Here is a 21,040-nt window from a genome sequence, read left to right on the forward strand (position 1 = left end):
CAGCACTAACCTTTGATGATCTTCATCAGATGACACACCTAGGACATTGTGTTATACAATACATGCATGTCTGTTCAATCAAGTTCATATTTATATCAAAAACCAGCTTTTTACATTAGCATGTGACGTTCAGAAAAAGCATAACCCCCGCAAACTTCCGGGGAATTTACTAACAGTTTGCTAAATTACTCACGATAAACGTTCACAAAAAGCATAACAATTATTTAAAGAATTATAGATACAGAACTCCTCTATGCTCTCGATATGTCCGATTTTAAAATAGCTTTTCGGATGAAGCACATTTTGCAATATTCTAAGTACATAGCCCAGCCATCACGGGCTAGCTATTTAGACACCCGGCAAGTTTAGCCTTCACCAAAATCATATTTACTATAAGAAAAATGGTCTTACCTGTCCTGTTCTTCGCCAGAATGCACTCCCAGGACTTCTACTTCAATAAAAAATGTAGGTTTGGTCCCAAATAATCCATCGTTATGTTCCATCAGCGACGTTTTGTTCGTGAGTTCTAGACACTATCAGAATGGTAAATCACGGTCGTGCGCATGGCGCATAATGTGACAAAACATTTCTAAATATTCCATTACCGTACTTCGAAGCATGTCAACCGCTGTTTAAAATCAATTTTTATGCAATTTATCTCGTAGAAAAGCGATAATATTCCGACCGGGAATCTGCGTGTCTGTAAACAGAGGGAAAATCAGAAAGGCGGTGCCCGCGCCTAAGCCCTTTGTCCTCTGATAGACCACTTAGCAAACGCGCTCGTGTGTTTCAGCCAGGGCTTTGAATTACGTCATTCAGGTTTTTCCCGGGCTCTGAGAGCCCATTGGAGACGTGGGAAGTGTCACGTAACAGCAGAGATCCTTAGTTTTTGGAAGAGATGTCAAAGAAAGCAAATAAATGGTCAGACAGGGTACTTCCTGTACAGAATCTTCTCACGTTTTGGCCTGCCAAATGAGTTCTGTTATACTCACAGACACCATTCAAACAGTTTTAGAAACTTTGGAGTGTTTTCTCTCCAAAGCTAATAATTACAGTGCCTTGCGAAAGTATTCGGCCCCCTTGAACTTTGACCTTTTGCCACATTTCAGGCTTCAAACAAAGATATAAAACAATTTTTTTGTGAAGAATCAACAACAAGTGGGACACAATTATGAAGTGGAATGAAATTTATTGGATATTTCAAACTTTTTAACAAATAAAAAACTGAAAAATTGGCCGTGCAAAATTATTCAGCCCCTTTACTTTCAGTGCAGCAAACTCTCTCCAGAAGTTCAGTGAGGATCTCTGAATGATCCAATGTTGACCTAAATGACTAATGATGATAAATAGAATCCACCTGTGTGTAATCAAGTCTCCGTATAAATGCACCTGCTCTGTGATAGTCTCAGAGGTCCGTTTAAAGCGCAGAGAGCATCATGAAGAACAAGGAACACACCAGGCAGGTCCGAGATACTGTTGTGGAGAAGTTTAAAGCCGGATTTGGATACAAAAAGATTTCCCAAGCTTTAAACATCCCAAGGAGCACTGTGCAAGCGATAATATTGAAATGGAAGTAGTATCAGACCACTGCAAATCTACAAAGACCCGGCCGTCCCTCTAAACTTTCAGCTCATACAAGGAGAAGACTGATCAGAGATGCAGCCAAGAGGCCCATGATCACTCTGGATGAACTGCAGAGATCTACAGCTGAGGTGGGAGACTGTCCATAGGACAACAATCAGTCGTATACTGCACAAATCTGGCCTTTATGGAAGAGTGGCAAGAAGAAAGCCATTTCTTAAAGATATCCATAAAAAGTGTTGTTTAAAGTTTGCCACTAGCCACCTGGGAGACACACCAAACATGTGGAAGAAGGTGCTCTGGTCAGATGAAACCAAAATCAAACTTTTTGGCAACAATGCAAAACATTGTGTTTGGCGTAAAAGCAACACAGCTCATCACCCTGAACACACAATCCCCACTGTCAAACATGGTGGTGGCAGCATCATGGTTTGGGCCTGCTTTTCTTCAGCAGGGGCAGGGAAGATGGTTAAAATTGATGGGAAGATGGATGGAGCCAAATACAGGACCATTCTGGAAGAAAACCTGATGGAGTCTGCAAAAGACCTGAGACTGGGACGGAGAATTGTCTTCCAACAAGACAATGATCCAAAACATAAAGCAAAATCTACAATGGAATGGTTCACAAATAAACATATCCAGGTGTTAGAATGGCCAAGTCAAAGTCCAGATCTGAATCCAATCGAGAATCTGTGGAAAGAACTGAAAACTGCTGTTCACAAACGCTCTCCATCCAACCTCACTGAGCTCGAGCTGTTTTGCAAGGAGGAATGGGCAAAAATTTCAGTCTCTCGATGTGCAAAACTGATAGAGACATACCCCAAGCGACTTACAGCTGTAATCACAGCAAAAGGTGGCGCTACAAAGTATTAACTTAAGGGGGCTGAATAATTTTGCACACCCAATTTCTCCGTTTTTTATTTGTTAAAAATGTTTGAAATATCCAATAAATTTCGTTCCACTTCATGATTGTGTCCCACTTGTTGTTGATTCTTCACAAAAATTACAGTTTTATATCTTTATGTTTGAAGCCTAAAATGTGGCAAAAGGTCGAAAAGTTCAAGGGGGCCGAATACTTTCGCAAGGCACTGTATATGCATATTCTAGTTTCTGGGCAGGACTAATAATCAGATTAAATCGGGTACGTTTTTTATCCAGCCGTGAAAATGCTGCCCCCTAGCCATAAGAGGTTAATCTAACCACACTGTCCGATTTCAAAAAGGCTTTACAGCGAAAGCAAAACATTAGATTATGTCAGCAGAGTACCCAGCCAGAAATAATCAGACACCCATTTTTCAAGCTAGCATATAATGTCACAAAAAACAAAACCACAGCTAAATGCAGCACTAACCTTTGATGATCTTCATCAGATGACAACCCTAGGACATTATGTTATACAATGCATGCATGTTTTGTTCAATCAAGTTCATATTTATATCAAAAACCAGCTTTTTTACATTAGCATGTGACGTTCAGAACTAGCATACCCCCCGCAAACATCCGGTGAATTTACTAAATTACTCACGATAAACGTTCACAAAAAAACATAACAATTATTTTAAGAATTATAGATACAGAACTCCTCTATGCACTCGATATGTCCGATTTTAAAATAGCTTTTCGGTGAAAGCACATTTTGCAATATTCTCAGTAGATAGCCCAGCCATCACGGCTAGCCATTTAGACACCGAATAAGTTTAGCCCTGACCAAACTCCGATTTTGATTACCTTTGGTGTTCTTCGTCAGAATGCACTCCCAGGACTGCTACTTCAATAACAAATGTTGGTTTGGTTCAAAATACTCCATTGTTATATCCAAATAGCGGCGTTTTGTTCGTGCGTTCAAGACACTATCCGAAGTGTAAATAAGGGTTACGAGCATGGCGCATTTCGTGACAAAAGATTTCTAAATATTCCATTACCGTACTTCGAAGCATGTCAACCGCTGTTAAAAATCAAATTTTATGCCACTTTCCTCGTAAAAAAGCGATAATATTCCGACGGGCAAAGCGTGTATACGTACAAAGAGAGAGAAAATAAAAGCATGCTATCCCCTCGTGCACGAGCCTGAGTCTCATAGTACTGTTACTGGCCACTATCCAAACGCGCTAATGTTTTTCAGCCAGAGCCTGCAAAGCCACGATTCAGCTTTTTGCCGCCTTCTGAGATCCCATGGGAGCCGTAGGAAGTGTCACGTAACAGCAGAGATCCACTGTAATGGATAGAGATAATCAAGAAGTGCAAGAAATGGTCAGACAGGGTACTTCCTGTACAGAATCTTCTCATGTTTTGGCCTGCCAAATGAGTTCTGTTATACTCACAGACACCATTCAAACAGTTTTAGAAACTTTGGAGTGTTTTCTATCCAAAGCTAATAATTATATGCATATTCTAGTTTCTGGGCAGGAGTAATAATCAGATTAAATCGGGTACGTTTTTTATCCGGCCGTGAAAATACTGCCCCCTAGCCATAACAGTTTAAGTCCTCCAGACCCACACTTCTGTTGAGGCCTTTGGAAAGAAGCTCCAAAAAAATTTGACCTACTAAACCTTCAGAACTGCTGATTTAACTTTAGCATACACTTTACTGTCAGCTACACTCAGTGCTGCAAAAGCCTCACGTGCTTTACCTGTAAGTACACATTGCAACAACATAGTCATGTCCAAATCAGACCAAGCTCTAGCTTCCGCAATACGCTCAAATAAAGTAAAATATGTATCTGGATCTGACTCATCAAATTTAGGCAACAAACGAAGATTCTGTGCAACATCAAACTGTGGTAGTCCTGGTCTATTAGCATGTCGCAATTGCTCTATCTCCAACTGCATTCACAACAGCTCCCGCTGCTGCTCAAAAGTTAATGAAGTACTAGACTGAAAACTTGTACCTTCACTACTAGCAGATTGACCCGAAAAAACACCTATTTTCATAAGACCCTGCTTTAATTTAGCTTTAACCTGTTTGGGATAGGGGGCAGTATTGAGAATTTTGGAAAAAATATGTGCCCATTTTTAACTGCCTCCTACACCAACTCAGAAGCTAGAATATGCATATTATTGTTCAGGTTAAGATAGAAAACACCCTAAAGTTTCTAAAACTGTTTGAATGGTGTCTGTGAGTATAACAGAACTCCTATGGCAGGCAAAAACCTGACAAGGTTTCATGCAGGAAGTGGCCTGTCTGACAAGGAGTCGTGCGTCTTGCATCTGTTTATTGAAGAGTAAGGATCTTAGCTGTAACGTGACAATTCCTAGGGCTCCAATAGGCTCTCAGAACCCGGGAAAAACCAGAAGGATGACGAGGCGGCCTCTGGCTGAAACAGATTATCGCCTTTTCCAAGTGGCCGATCAGAGGACCATTGAATGTGGCGCGTGCATGATTCGCCCCCGTGGAGAAATTTCATTCGGCTGTTTAGGCTCATTGCAGATTCCCAGTCGGAATATTATCGCTTTTCTACGAGATAAATGGCATAAAAATTGGTTTTAAACAGCGGTTGACATGCTTCGAAGTACGGTAATGGAATATTTAGACATTTTTTGTCACGCCATGCGCCATGCTCGTGACCGTGATGTAGCATTCTGATAGTGTCTAGAACTCACGAACAAAACGTCGCTGTTTGGATATAACGATGGATTATTTGGGACCAAACCTACATTTGTTATTGAAGTAGAAGTCCTGGGAGTGCATTCTGACGAAGAACAGGAAAGGTAAGAACATTTTTCTTATAGGAAATGTGATTTTGGTGAAGGCTGAACTGGGTGGGTGTCTAAATAGCTAGCCCGTGATGCCGGGCTATGTACTTAGAATATTGCAAAATGTGCTTCATCCGAAAAGCTATTTTAAAATCGGACATATCGAGTGCATAGAGGAGTAATGTATCTATAATTCTTAAAATAATTGTTATGCTTTTTGTGAACGTTTATCGTGAGTAATTTAGCAAACTGTTAGTAAATTCCCCGGAAGTTTGCGGGGGGTATGCTTTTTCTGAACGTCACATGCTAATGTAAAAAGCTGTTTTTTGATATAAATATGAACTTGATTGAACAGACATGCATGTATTGTATAACATAATGTCCTAGGTGTGTCATCTGATGAAGATCATAAAAGGTTAGTGCTGCATTTAGCTGTGGTTTGGGTTTTTGTGACATCATATGCTAGCTTGAAAAATGGGTGTCTGATTAATTCTGGCTGGGCACTCTCCTGACATAATCTAATGTTTTGCTTTCGTTGTAAAGCCTTTTTGAAATCGGACAGTGTGGTTAGATTAAGGAGAGTCTTGTCTTTAAATAGCTGTAAAATAGTCATATGTTTGAGAAATTGAAGTAATAGTATTTCAAACGATTCAAAAATCGCGCCACTGAATTCAGGTGGCTGTTACGTAGGTGGGACGAATTCGTCCCACATGCGCCAGAGAGGTTAATAGTCTCTTTAATCAACAATCTCAATCTGATAATGTTCAGCAATTTCAATTAACTGCTCCTTAGTACACAACACTCTAAGGCTACCTCTGAAGGAGCTTGAACAAAACAACTCAGAATGGAAGACATTTTCCTCAACCAATACAACTATTACAAATGCTAAAAAAAAAAAAACTCACCTGCTGTTAGTCTGGGTTCAAGGACAGGAGCCACACCCCACTATCCTCCAAAAACAACTACCTAACTGGCCCTGGTCTTCGTGCAGTCACATGTGGTGGGGTTTTATGCACACAAAACCAGCGGAGTGGAAAAGACAACCAGAACTGGCGGCCCCCCCATAACCACGGAGGTGCTCCCGAGCCGATGTAGGGGAAAAGGAAAAGGGAAGCTCTACCCACGTTCACTGCCACCTAAAACAAAAACACCACGAGCCTCCTATTGACACTCGCTGATAAGCCTGAACAGGAGAGGACTCCCACTTGAACAAAAACCCAGAAAAACCAAGAGTGAATTGCTAACCAAATTTAGCTACCAAACTAACTGAACCAAAAGAACACATGGCTTTCAATGCTCTCTCCAACAATATTGGCCAAACCAAAACATCCCTCTTAAACAAAAACTTGGCAATCTGAACTAAACTAACCCAACTATAACTAAGTACAATTAACCTTAACATCCCGGACGAGCCCCCACTTGTCACAGGCCGGCTCATAGCCTGTGGCAAAAATGAGAGGACATCAACAACCGGTATAGGCCAATTCAAAAAGTTCTTTATTATAAAACAAAACTATTAATTCTAAACAAAGAAAAAGGAATGAGGTGTGGAAATGTCATAATGTAGGGTGTATGTAGGGTGCATGAATATGTGTGTGTAAACATGACTGAGTGGAAACTAAATAAACCAACAAAGGAACAAACAAAACAGGATCATACCTGGAGGAGCAGGGAGAGAGAGAGCAAGCCAAGCCCGAAGAGAGAGAGGTTAGTGGAGCAGTTTGTTAAATACCCTGAGCCCAGGTGGCTCCAATCACCAACGACCCGACCCTCCTCTGCCTGCAGGAGGAACCGCCCCTGCACTGCAGAGGAGGAGCAGTGACACCTGTCTGACAATTTGTTCTCCTTCTAGGGCATTTCTATCAAAAATACAGCATCTCTGCTGTAACGTGACATTTTCTAAGGCTTCCATTGACTCTAGGAAGGCGCCAGAAAGTGGAATGAGAGCTCTCCAGTCTCTGGGTGAAAAACAGCAGGGGTTTTTGTGAGTGGTCCTGCTGAGAACAATGACTGAGGCGCGTGTGCACGAGACGACTCCATGTTTTTCTTTCAGTGTTTGAATGAACACAACGTCGCCCGGTTGGAATATTATCGCTATTTTACGAGAAAAATAGCATAAAAATGTATTTTAAACAGCGTTTGACATGCTTCGAAGTACGGTAATGGAATATTTAGAATTTTTTTGTCACGAAATGCGCCGGCGCGTCACCCTTCGGATAGTGACTTGAACGCACGAACAAAACGGAGCTATTTGGATATAACTATGGATTATTTCGAACCAAAACAACATTTGTTGTTGAAGTAGAAGTCCTGGGAGTGCATTCTGACGAAGAACAGCAAAGGTAATACAATTTTTCTTATGGTAAATCTGAGTTTGGTGAGGGCCAAACTTGGCGGGTGTCAAATTAGCTAGCCGTGATATGTAATCAGAATATTGCAAAATGTGCTTTCGCCGAAAAGCTATTTTAAAATCTGACACTGCGATTGCATAAAGGAGTTCTGTATCTATAATTCTTAAAATATTATTTTTTTTGTGAACGTTTATCGTGAGTAATTTAGTAAATTCACCAGAAGTTTGCGGTGGGTATGCTAGTTCTGAACATCACATGCTAATGTAAAAAGCTGGTTTTTTATATAAATATGAACTTGATTGAACAAAACATGCATGTATTGTATAACATAATGTCCTAGGAGTGTCATCTGATGAAGATCATCAAAGGTTAGTGCTGCATTTAGCTGTGGTTTGGGTTTATGTGACATATATGCTTGCTTGGAAAATGGCTGTGTGATTATTTGTGTCTATGTACTCTCCTAACATAATCTAATGTTTTGCTTTCGCTGTAAAGCCTTTTGGAAATCGGACAATGTGGTTCGATACAGGAGAAGTGTATCTAAAAAATGGTGTAAAATAGTCCTATGTTTGAGAACTTTGAATTATGACATTTTGTGGTTTTAAATTTGGCACTCTGATTTGTCACTGGCTGTTGAATAGTGTGGGACGATTTCGTCCCACCTCCCCTAGAGAGGTTAAAGTAGATTTCACAGCTTTTAGAAAAGGCTTACACAGCTTGTTTAAAAATATATACATACAGTTGAAGTCGGAAGATCACATACACTTAGGTTGGAGTCATTAAATCTTATTTTTCAACCACTCCACAAATTTCTTATTTCACTTATAATTCACTGTATGACAATTCCAGTGGGTCAGGAGTTTACATACACTAAGTTGACTATGCCTTTAAATAGCTTGGAAAATTCCAGAAAATGATGTTGTGGCTTTATAAGCTTCTGATAGGCTAATTGACATCATTTGAGTCAATTGGAGGTGTACCTGTGGATGTATTTCAAAGGTCTACCTTCAAACTCAGTGCCTCTTTGCTTGACATCATGGGGAAAAAAATAAAAAATCTGCCAAGATATCAGAATTTTTTTTTTAGAACTCCACAAGTCTGGTTCATCCTTGGGAGCAATTTCCAAATGCCTGAAGGTACCACGTTCATCCATAGTATGCAAGTATAAACACCATGGGACCACGCAGCCGTCATACTGCTCAGGAAGGAGACGCGTTCTGTCTCCTAGAGATGAACGTACTTTGGTACGAAAAGTGCAAATCAATCCCAGAACAACAGCAAAGGACCTTGTGAAGATGCTGGAGGAAACAGGTACAAAAGTATCTATATCCACAGTAAAACAAGTCCAATATCGACATAACCTGAAAGGCCGTTCAGCAAGGGAGAAGCCACTGCTCCAAAACCGCCATAAAAAAGCCAGACTCCGGCTTGCAACTGCACATGGGGACAAAGATCGTACTTTCTGGAGAAATGTCCTCTGATCTGATGAAACAAAAATAGAACTGTTTGGCCATAATGACCATTGTTATGTTTGGAGGAAAAAGGTGTGGATATTTTGAAGCAACATCTCAAGACATCAATCAGGAAGTTAAAGCTTGGTCGCAAATGGGTCTTCCAAATGGACAATGACCCCAAGAATACTTGCACAGTTGTGGAAAAATGGCTTAAGGACAACAAAGTCAAGGTATTGGAGTGGCCATCACAAAGCCCTGACCTCAATCCTATAGAAAATTTGTGGGCAGAACTGAAAAGGCATGTGCGAGCAAGGAGACCTAGAAACCTGACTCAGTTACACCAGCTCTGTCAGGAGGAATGGGCCAAAATCCACCCAACTTATTGTGGGAAGCTTGTGGAAGGCTACCCGAAACATTTGACCCAAGTTAAACAATTTAAAGGCAATGCTACCAAAAACGAATTGAGAGTATGTAAACTTCTGACCCACTGGGAATGTGATGAAAGAAATGAAAGCTGAAAAAAATCTACTATTATTCTGACATTTCACATTCTTAAAATAAAGTGGTGATCCTAACTAACCTAAGACAGGGAATTTTTACTAGGATTAAATGTCAGGAATTGTAAAAAACTGAGTTTAAATGTATTTGGCTAAAGTGTATGTATACAATTGCACATTTGCATGTTTAACAAGTTCTGTAGATCAGATGTTAATGAAGCAATACAGACCACATTGAAGTGTCTGGAGTTTAGTTCTAGAGTCTTGTAAAGATGGGGGGGGTTGACTGGGACAGGCAATGTAACATCCATAATGTTTTTAGGAAAAGGTTTTTGTAAAACAAGCACCTTACATTAGATCATCTTGAAACTTTCTCTCTAAAGCTAACTTTCATCAAGGTTTTATATGGTCTATCGTTTCTCTCTTTTCATTGGCAGAATCCTTTTTCAGTGTTATGATATTCATAACATCCATATGCACCAGTCTATCTTCATGTCAACTGTAGTAACTTGACAAGGAATGCCCACACGCATTTCGATATTACTTTCCTTTACTTTCAACCCAAACCTAAAGGTGTATTGCCAGGTACAAACGGTACAAATATAACAGAACTATATAGCCCACTCAGCCGGTGGTAGAATCACATTGCACAGAACTCACTCTTGGTGATGACTTCATCAAAGGGGAAAGGTCAAGGTTAATGCCAATAATAACCATGTAATTATTTATATAGTGTCCACACTATAACATCAACTAACAGAACTCTGCTGGTTGTCCTGGCAACAGATACCAGTGGGCAGATCTATTTTATTTGTTCAAACTAAACTACAGCACTTACTTTGATGAGTCAAATCTGATTCTTTCTTCTCTACTCCTCCTCCCACAGTTCCACTCAGCCCCGTTGTTTTCCTGCAGTCCGCCAGCAGCACAGACAACCTCTTCATACCCAGCAGTAAGGCGCTACCGGGAGAGGCATGACACAGGGAATCCGGGAGGGAGGGCTAGCGTTGTCCTGGTAACCATAAAGAGGGGACACAGACATATCATTATGGATGCTGATGCCACTGTTGTCATGAAGTGCTTTACAGAAACCCAGCCCAGACCCAGATAGAGCAAGCTGTATGCTAGACCAGACCAAGCTGTACCATCTGGTGTTCTGATCTGGAGAGACTCTTCTCTGCCTCATCAGCATCAGGATGTTGTTGAGGCTCCCCAGAGGATCCACAATAGTCACGTCTCTCTCCTGTGTGAACGTGAACAGCAAACAGATGTTAATCTTATGACCATCTATTGCAATCAAGAGGCATGAATATGTGTAAAATGGCCACTTTCATCATGATTTTGTAAAATATTGTTTGTGTTGTAAATGTAAAGGGTCATTTCCACAAAATGGGAGCCTTTTACATCCCTTTGATATTTAATGTAGAAATTATGCACCAATTTTAAAAGCCTGTTATATTAGATGAGGTGAACTTTAATGTTGACCACATGGAGAATGAGAATTCAATACATCGAAGTCCCAAAAACATATGTACCAATGGCAGATTGCCCCTTAAATAATTCCTACAGTAACGAACAACATATTCAAGTGTAGAACTGAATTAGAATGCCCCTTTAAAACAACACATTATTTCAAGAACTGCATAGTGCCCCTGTTTTTAACACAGTACTCACTGGTGGTAATCTGATCTTCAGACTCCTTTTTCACTCCTAAAACGTCTTCCTCTTTTATTGAGATAGCCTCCTCTTCCTCTTTTACTCTAAAAGCTTCTTCCTCTTCTTTCAATGTTATGGCATCTTTCTCCTTTTTGCTTCTGAAAGCTTCTACCTCCTCCTCTTCCACTTTGACAACCTCTTTCCCATCTTCCTCTTTCACTGTAATATCATCCTCTTCTTCCTCCTTTTTCATCCTGAAAGCTTCTTTCTCCGTCGAGCTTAGTGAGCTCATGCTCCGGTCGATTAGCCTAGTGCATTAGCAATTTACCATATTTGCTAATTTAACAAGCACATTACGTTTAAATGAACTAGTAAACAGATTTATAATCAAAACACCAAGAGTAAAATACACAAGATTGGTCTAAAGAGCTTCAATGTTTCGGTTTTATGTTCGCTAGCAAACCACCACGTTGGTTGAATCAGAAGCCTGTTGTCGCTGTTGAAGAAACCTCCTGTCCCGTCCACTAGATTAAACGTCACGCAAGAAGCATCACCTGAAAGACTCACATCGCCATCTGCTGACTGGAGTGGGTAACGCAGATTGGGAAAAATATTATTTACAATGTTTACTCTGGCAAGCAATGTTATGAGACGTAATTTAAAAACAACCAGATGTTATGTTTTCTCTTACTTCTTACAGCCAATACTTTACTCCAGGGCTGGCCTGCCCATTAGGTAGGATTAGGTGACAGATTAAAAAGTATTCGATTGTTGTCATAGATATTCTGAAACCCCAGCCTGCAAGTCGTCTAAATTAGCCTAAGTGATTTGTATTTTCCTTTCTGAAGAGGAAACAGCCCGGAAATGACCCTGTCTGAGTGCATTCGTCTACCACTATGTTTAGCTGTTAGTGATGATGCTAATGACAGCCATCTTCTGGTTGATGGAAAAGCTTTCCCAAAAAACCTTGTCAATTAAATGTTAACTACAAAGTAGTCTATGCCTACCTGACAGAATATCATGATTATTTGCATCAATCCAGTTGTGATTTGTTCAGCAAACTCTGCAATCACATGTGTGCTACAGAGACACCACTAACCAAGCAAGGCTCTTGCTGGTGCCACTTGCATTAAAGGGTATCTACACACAAAAATGAAAATGTATTAGATTTTTCTCAGACTTCAAAAGTAGTCTCCTGATGTTGTTTTAAGTATTGTTGTGGACTTAGAACATCCAATGTTGTTGTTTTTTTAATAACAGTGTGATTTAGAGAGCAAAAACAGAAAAACAGGGACAAATCAGAAACCTGGAAAACTAAACTAAGAAAATGGAATTAAAGAAAAAAACAGAATTGATAGCGATGTTATATATAGATAGAGATGTTATAGGGCCCTAAATATTCTATACATTTTCTCTCATTACTGGATTGTCTAGGGATAGTGTAGAGTAACAGCTGTAGCCTGAAGTGACCTTTAACCTCCCTGCTCCTCAATACTTCTTCCACTGGATCAAAGCTTCAGCCAAGTAGGATACATGATAGTGGCAACACATGGAGTCTGGTTGGATATAGTCATGGTAGGATACATTGAGCGGTAAGATGTTCTTTACGATTCGGCCATCAGATTTGCCACCAATGCTCCTTATTGGACACCTCACAGCACTCTATACTCCTCTGTAAACTGATTATCTCTGTATTCCAGTCACAAGACCCACTGGTTTAATGCTTATTTATAAAACCCTCTTTTTACCCCCCTCTTAGGCCTCGCTCCCCCCTATCTAAGATATCTACTGCAGCCCTCATCCTCCACATACAACACCCGTTCTGCCAGTCACATTCTGTTAAAGGTCCCCTAAGCACACACATCCCTGGGTCACTCCTCTTTTCAGTTCGCTGCAGCTAGCAACAGGAACAAGCTGCAAGAAACACTCAAATCGGACAGTTTTATCTCCATCTCTTCATTTAAGGACTCAATCATGGACACTCTTACTGACAGTTGTGGCTGCATCGCGTGATGTATTGTCTCTACCTTCTTGCCTTTGTGCTCTTGTCTGTGCCCAATAATGTTTTTACCATGTTGTGCTCCTTCCATTTTGTGCTGCTACCATAGTGTTTCCACCATGTTGTGTTTCTGCCATGTGGTGTTTCTACCATGTTGTCATGTGGTGTTGCTACCATGTTGTTATTATGTTGTGTTACTACCATGTTGTTGTTATGTGGTGTTGCTACCATGTTGTTGTCATGTGGTGTTGCTACCATGTTGTTGTTATGTTGTGTTGCTACCATGTTGTTGTTGCTACCATGTTGTTATGTGGTGTTGCTACATGTAATAATAACATGTGTGATTTATATAAAGTTCTTTAGTAATAAAACATTAGTGACATAATTTAGTATTTAATATTACATAGTAAACTTTAATAATTGTAACATGTATGTTTAAATATCTGGACTCAATTTTTGAATAAAATAAAAGCTTTGAAAGAAAATGTATTTTCCTTTCAATGAATTACATTTTTCTCTCCTTTCTCCCCCTCTATCTATCGCTCCCCCTCTGTCTCTCCCCTTTGCTGGGAATGTTAAAGGTCAAGAAGTTCTGAAATTAGGGGGGCCCTTGCACACAGGGGAACTATATGTACACAAAATAATTAACAACCTGGACCCCCAGGTGTCTTTGAAAACATATGTTTTACTAACGACCTAAACACATCATTTTTACCCTTTTAAAAATAGTTATCGGGGAGATGTCCGGGGGATGTCTCAGTCTTTGAAAGGGTCATTGTAATATTTAAGATGTCCCCTTTACTGATGACCTAAACAGATAAATTTTATCCCCCATAAAAGTGTCCGAGCGATATCTCAGTCAACCCCCCCCCCCCCAAAAAAAGCCCCAGAGGCCTCACACCATCCTCTTTGAAAGGTTCATTGTACTCTTTAACTATGCTTCCTTTACTGACGACCTCAACAGATCACTTTTACCCTTTTAAAATTAGTTGTCAGTTATCCAGATTTAATGGTCAAGAGGTTGGGAACCTAGAGGGGCCCTTGCAGACATGTTGTGTTTAGGTACACATATGTTTTCTGTTTATGAAGGAATAAATTATTGAGAAGATATAGAGCACAAAACAAAATAAAAGATAACTGTATTGTTAACGATGTGTCCTTTACTAATGACTTAAACAGATCATTTTACCTTATGAATAACCTTTTACTGCAGGGGGCTAAATCAGATCATTTTACCCCATGAATAACCTTTTACTGCAGGGGGCTAAATCAGATCATTTTACCCCATGAATAACCTTTTACTGCAGGGGGCTAAATCAGATCATTTTACCCCATGAATAACCTTTTACTGCAGGGGGCTAAATCAGATCATTTTACCCCATGAATAACCTTTTACTGCAGGGGGCTAAATCAGATCATTTTACCCTTTGAATAACCTTTTACTGCAGGGGGCTAAATCAGATCATTTTACCCCCTGAATAACCTTTTACTGCAGGGGGCTAAATCAGATCATTTTACCCCATGAATAACCTTTTACTGCAGGGGGCTAAAACAGGGGCCTTCATTGCTGCAGAAAAGTTTTACCCTTCCCCAGATCTGTGCCTCAACACAATCCTGTCTAGGAGCTCTACGGACAATTCCTTCCACCTCATGGCTAGGTTTTTGCTCTGACATGCACTGTCAACTGTGGGACCTTATATAGACAGGTATGTGCCTTTCCAAATCATGTCCAATCAATTGAATTTACCACAGGTGGACTCCAATCAAGTTGTAGAAAGTTCTCAAGGATGATCAATAGAAACAGGACACACCTGAGCTCAATTACGAGTCTCATATAGCAAAGGGTCTGAATACTTATGTAATTGTTTTTGTGTGTTCAATAAATTTGCAAAAATTTATAAAAAAACTTGTTTTCGCTTTGTCATGATGGGGTATTGTGTGTAGATTACTGAGGAAATTGTTTTATTTAATCAATTTTAGAATAAGGCTGTAACATAACAAAAATGTGAAAAAAGTCAAGGGGTCTGAATACTTTCCAAAGGAACCAAGTGATTGAGGAGAGAGCATCATTGCTATATTCTAATTAAAATCATTGACCCATAAGAGAACACATGACCAAAGCAATGCATGACCCATATAGAATTAAAACAACATTCATCTTAATGAGAAATATAATTGAATAAACAAATGTTTGCATAACCAAAGATATGAACACTGGCGCGAACATTGTGTTTAGCTAGGATTTCATAAGGCCAGGAAGGTTACTGAGAATAACAATAGACAATAGTAAATGTTACTAGTTTAGGGATGAAAATTGATGAACCTTCACTATGTTAAAGATGTTTCTTAATTTGACGTGGAAACAACGTTTATTCAACCAGTGGGAAGCTTGTAAATGCCCCCAGGAAAGTGGAACGAGGAACTCTTCATTGAGACAATGATAAACAGCAATCCGTGGGAGAGTTGTGGTGGATATTATAATATAATGATCTGCTGGAGTCCAAGTCAAACCAAGATTCTTTATTTCTGAGCTCAGAGAGAATAACAGTTTGGTATTTTATTAGGATCCCCATTAACTGTTGCAAAAGCAGCAGCTACTATTCCTGAGGTCCACACAAAACATGACACATAATACAGCACATCAATAGACAAGAACAGCTCAAGGACAGAACTACATACATTTTGTAAAAGGCACAAGTAGCCTACATATCAATGCATTCACACAAACTACCTAGGTCAAATAGGGGAGAGGGGTTGTGCCGTGAGGCGTTGCTTTATCTGTTTTTTTAAACCAGGTTTGCTGTTTATTTGATCAATATGAGATGGAAGGAAGTTCCGTGCAATAAGGGCCCTATATAATACTGTACGCTTTCTTGAATTTGTTCTGGAAACTTGGGGACTGTGAAAAGACCCCCAGTGGCATGTCTGGTGGGATAAGTGTGTGTCAGAGCTGTGTGTAAGTTCACTTGTAAGAACTTTGATGATATCTGTACATTATAGGAACACCTGTGATGACAACAGTACAATGATTCATGTTTTGCTTTAGCTTGAGATTAAGAATCAGTGGTAGACACCTTGCAAGTGCATGAAAAGGTCAACTGTACAAAGTCAGATGTCTGTGTTGAAACTATATTTTAGGTAACAGATGGATAAAGGGAACTAAGAGTTCCTGTTGATACTATGTTCCAGTCTTACTTCCAGTCTTACATGATATGAATAAGGGGAAGAGTGATGGAAAACTAACTGCCAATAACACAATAAGCTGAGCTCCGCCTAGCAGAGACATCTTTGTATTAGCAACTATTAATTACTACATTTACATTTAAGTCATTTAGCAGACGCTCTTATCCAGAGCGACTTACAAATTATGAGCTTATATGGTATTAAAGTTAAGGGACATCACCCTGGGCGGGGTGATCCTCAGTAGGGGATAAAAAGGGAAGACACCATCTATTGAACTTGCAAATTGCTGTAAGTGTATACTCTGGGTTGCAATCCTTACTAAACAAACTAACCTCTGATCAAATAAGTTTTCCTGTGTTATCTTCTGTGCACATAGGGCAGAATTCCCTTACAGACTATGCAAACAATTTTGGATGTTCAACTCATTCACGTTTCTTATAAAAATAAGTGATGCAGTCAGTCTCTCCTCAACTCTTAGCCAAGAGAGACTGGCATGCATAGTATTTATATCAGCCCTCTGATTACAATTAAGAGCAAAACATGCCGCTCTGTTCTGGGCCAGCTGCAGCTTAACTAGGTCTTTCCTTGCTGCACTGGACCACACGACTGGACAATAATCAAGATTAGACAAAACTAGAGCCTGCAGAACTTGCCTATTGGAGTGTGGTGTCAAAAAAAGCAGAGCATTTCTTTATTACGGCTATACCTCTCCCCATCTATACAACCATTGAATCAATATATGTTTTGACCATGACAGTTTACAATCTAAAGTAATGCAAGTAATTTAGTCTCCTCAACTTGTTCAACAGCCACACAATTCATTACCAGATTCAGCAGAGGTCTATAACTTAAGGAATGATTTGTACCAAATACAATGCTCTTAGTTTTAGAGATGTTCAGGACCAGTTTATTACTGGCCACCCATTCCAAAACAGACTGCAACTCTTTGTTAAGAGTTTCAGTGACTTCATTAGCTGTGGTTGCTGATGTGTATATGGTTGAATCATCAGCATACATGGACACACATGCTTTGTTTAATGCCAGTGGTAAAAATAGAAAAGAGTAGAGGGCCTAGAGAGTTGCCCTGCAGTACATCACACTTTACATGTTTGACATTAGAGAAGATTCCATTAAAAACGACTGAGTTCTAGTAGATAGATAGCTCTGAATCCACAATATGGCAGAGGTTGAAAAGTCACAGCACATACGTTATTTCAACAACAGGTTATGGTCAATAATATCACAGACTGCACTGAAATCTAACAGTACAGCTCCCACAATCTTCTTATTATCAATTTCTCTCAACCAATCATCAGTCATTTGTGTCAGTGCAGTACATGTTGAGTGCCCTTCTCTGTAAGCATGCTGAAAGTCTGTTGCTAATTTGTTTACAGAGAAATAGCATTGTATTTGGTCAAACACAATTTTTTCCAACAGTTGGCTAAGAGCTGGCAGCAAGCTTATAGGTCTGCTGTTAGAACCAGTAAAGGCCGCTTTACCACTCTTGGGTAGCGAAATTACTTTGGCTTCCCTCCAGGCCTGAGGACAAAGACTTTCCTCTAGGCTCAGATTAAAAATATGACAGATAGGAGTGGCTATAGAGTCAGCTACTGTCCTCAGTAGCTTTCCATCTAAGTTGTCAATGCCAGGAGGTTTGTCATTATTGATCGATAACAATTTTTCCACCTCTCCCACACTAACTTTACAAAATTCAATACTTGCACTGCTTTTCTTTCATTATGTATTTTAACAAGTTTTTTCCCCCATCATTCCTTATATCATTGATCTAGGATTCAAAATAAAGTTTATACTTTTGTTGAGTTTGGTGACATAATTTCTTAATTTACAGTACGTAAGCCAGCCAGATGTGCAGCCAGACTTATTAGCCACTCCTTTTGCCCCATCTACTTCAACCACACAGATTTTCAATTCCTCATCAATCCATGGAGCCTTAACAGTTCTAACAGTCAGTTTCTTAACAGGTACAGGTTTATCAATAATTGGAAGTAGGAATTTCATATGGTAAAAACAGGTAAACACATTATCAGTCAACAACATAAGACAACGGGAGCACTGTGTATGTTCTCTGATGAATTTTAAGTCAATGTGGATAAGTAATTATAAAGTAATTATTTTAACTAGGATAAGTAATTATTCTCTCTCCTGTGTGGATTCTCTCATGACGTTTAAGAGACTTATGAGTAATATGTTTTCCCACAGTCTGAGCTATTGCAAGCATTCTCCTCTGTGTGCAGTCTCATGTGTTCTTTCAGGCTTACTAAATGGGCAAATGCTTTGCACACTGGGAGGAGTGGTAAGGCTTCTCCCCTGTGTGTATTCTCTCATGTCTTTTCAGCTTCCCTGACTGGATGAACGACTTTCCACACTGGGAGCAGTGGTAAGGCTTCTCCCCTGTGTGTATTCTTTCATGGTTTTTCAGGTTCCCTAAATCGTTAAAACTCTTTCCACACTGGGAGCAGTGGTAAGGCTTCTCACCTGTGTGTATTCTCTTATGTCTTTTCAGGTTCCCTAAATGGTTAAAACTCTTTCCACACTGGGAGCAGTGGTAAGGCTTCTCCCCTGTGTGTATTCTTTCATGTTTTTTCAGGTTCCATAAATCGTTAAAACTCTTTCCACACTGGGAGCAGTGGTAAGGATTCTCACCTGTGTGTATTCTCGCATGTCTTTTCAGGTTCCTTAAATCGTTAAAACTCTTTCCACACTGGGAGCAGTGGTAAGGCCTCTCCCCTGTGTGTATTCTCTCATGCCGTTTCTGCACCCCTGACTGGTTGAAACACTTTCCACACTGGGAGCAGTGGTAAGGCTTCTCCCCTGTGTGTATTCTCTCATGTTGTTTCAGGGCCCCTAACAGGTTAAAACACTTGCCACACTGGGAGCAGTGGTAGGGCTTCTCCCCTGTGTGTATTATCTCATGTTGTTTCTGGGCCCCTAACAGGTTAAAACACTTGCCACACTGGGAGCAATGGAAAGGCTTCTCCCCTGTGTGCATACGCTCATGAGCTTTCATGTTTCCAAAGTGACTAAAACTCTTTCCACATTGGGAGCAGAGGTGTCGACTTGCTGGTTTGGATGTCTTTGGTTCGTCCAAGTTTGGTTTTCCTCCTGCCAAAGACAGTGCTTATTTTAAGACAGACCAGAATGAAATCTCCACATGATAAAACTGCCTTGCTATGAGGTTTAAAGCAAATCAGATCCCTCAATAACATGAGGCCAGCTTTCAAACGTTTCATCATTTAAAACAATCTTTGTGTGATTTTAAAACAAATGTTGTTGAGCATCCTGGTAATTACTGATATGTTTACATTACTTATTTTTATTTCTGTTTTATAAGTCAAAACACTAGACAGTTCTATGACACTCAAGACACAGACATCGCTGGATTCCTATCAAGCTGGTGGTTGTAAATATATAACCTTCATAGCTGTATGATACAGAATGTGACCTACAAACTTCCTTAACCTCACTAGGGTAGGGGGCACTATTTTCACCTCCGGATGAAAAGCGTGCCCAAAATAAACTGCCTGCTACTCAGGCCCAGAAGCTAGGATATGCATATAATAGATTAGTATATTTGGATAGAAAACACTCCAAAGTTTCTAAAACTGTTAAAATAATGTCTGTGAGTGTAACAGAACTGAAATGGCAGACGAAAACCTGAGGAAAATCCATCCAGGAAGTGCCATTATTTTGAAATGACTGTTTTCCAATGAAAGCCCATCCACCATTTAAAGGGATAGGACCCAGATTCCGTTCCCTATGGCTTCCACTAGTTGTGAACAGTCTTAAGACATTGTTTCAGGCTTTTATTCTGAAAAATGAGGGAGAATGACAACTTTGAGTGAGTGGATAGTGAGATGTACCCAGAGCTGTTTACTGCGCGTGACCGAGAGCGCGCCTTTCTTGTTTTTCTTTTATATTGACGACGCTATTGTCTGGTTGAAATATTATTGATTATTTAGGCTAAAAACAACCTGAGGATTGATTATAAACATCGTTTGACATGTTTCTACGAACTTAACGGATACAATTTTGAATTTGCGTCTGCCTATTGTGACCGCATTTGAGCCATTGGATTACTGAACAAAACGAGCCAACAAAATTGAGGTTTTTGGATATAAAGAGGGACTTTATCGAACAAAACAAATATTTGTGTAACTGGAAGATCAAAGGTAAGTGATTCATTTTATTGCTATTTCTGACTTTCGTGACTAATCTACTTGGCTGGTATGTAATGTTTTGTGTGCCGAGTGCTGTCCTCAGATAATCACATGGTTTGCTTTCGCCGTAAAGCCTTTTTGAAATCTGACACAGCGGCTGGATTAACAACAAGTTAAGCTTTATTTTGATGTATTACACTTCTGATTTCATGAAGTTAAATATTTATAGTAATTTAATTTGATGCTCTGCAATTTCATCGGATGTTGGCCAGGTGGGACGCTACCGTCCCACACCCCCTAGAGGTTAAAACCTAATTAAAAATAAATCAATTACATTGGGGACAGACACAAAGCCCATCAGTAACATCTCCCCATTGTCGATAGGGTTGACACAATGGCATTTCTTTATTTAGACGTTCACACATTTTAACTATCATTAATGTCATGA

General features: G+C 39.8%; 2 protein-coding genes across 2 annotated transcripts in view; both read right to left on the reverse strand.

Annotated features, from left to right (window-relative positions):
• LOC115178195 (zinc finger protein 658B-like) overlaps positions 1-10,778 on the reverse strand; it is a 1,063,446-nt gene extending 1,052,668 nt beyond the window's left edge. Inside the window, exons 1-2 of the mRNA XM_029739286.1 lie at positions 10,722-10,778; positions 10,469-10,588 (exon numbers count right to left, since the gene is read on the reverse strand). Of these exons, the coding sequence (XP_029595146.1) occupies positions 10,469-10,520 (52 nt within the window). The 5' untranslated portion in view covers positions 10,521-10,588; positions 10,722-10,778. The remainder of the gene's footprint in view (positions 1-10,468; positions 10,589-10,721) is intronic.
• A 7,447-nt stretch (positions 10,779-18,225) lies between these two features.
• LOC115178210 (zinc finger protein 239-like) overlaps positions 18,226-21,040 on the reverse strand; it is a 53,389-nt gene continuing 50,574 nt past the window's right edge. Inside the window, exon 3 of the mRNA XM_029739308.1 lies at positions 18,226-19,537. Within this exon, the coding sequence (XP_029595168.1) occupies positions 18,693-19,537 (845 nt within the window). The 3' untranslated portion in view covers positions 18,226-18,692. The remainder of the gene's footprint in view (positions 19,538-21,040) is intronic.

This window comes from Salmo trutta, chromosome 38 (assembly GCF_901001165.1).
Source record: "Salmo trutta chromosome 38, fSalTru1.1, whole genome shotgun sequence".
Lineage (NCBI taxonomy): Eukaryota > Metazoa > Chordata > Actinopteri > Salmoniformes > Salmonidae > Salmo > Salmo trutta.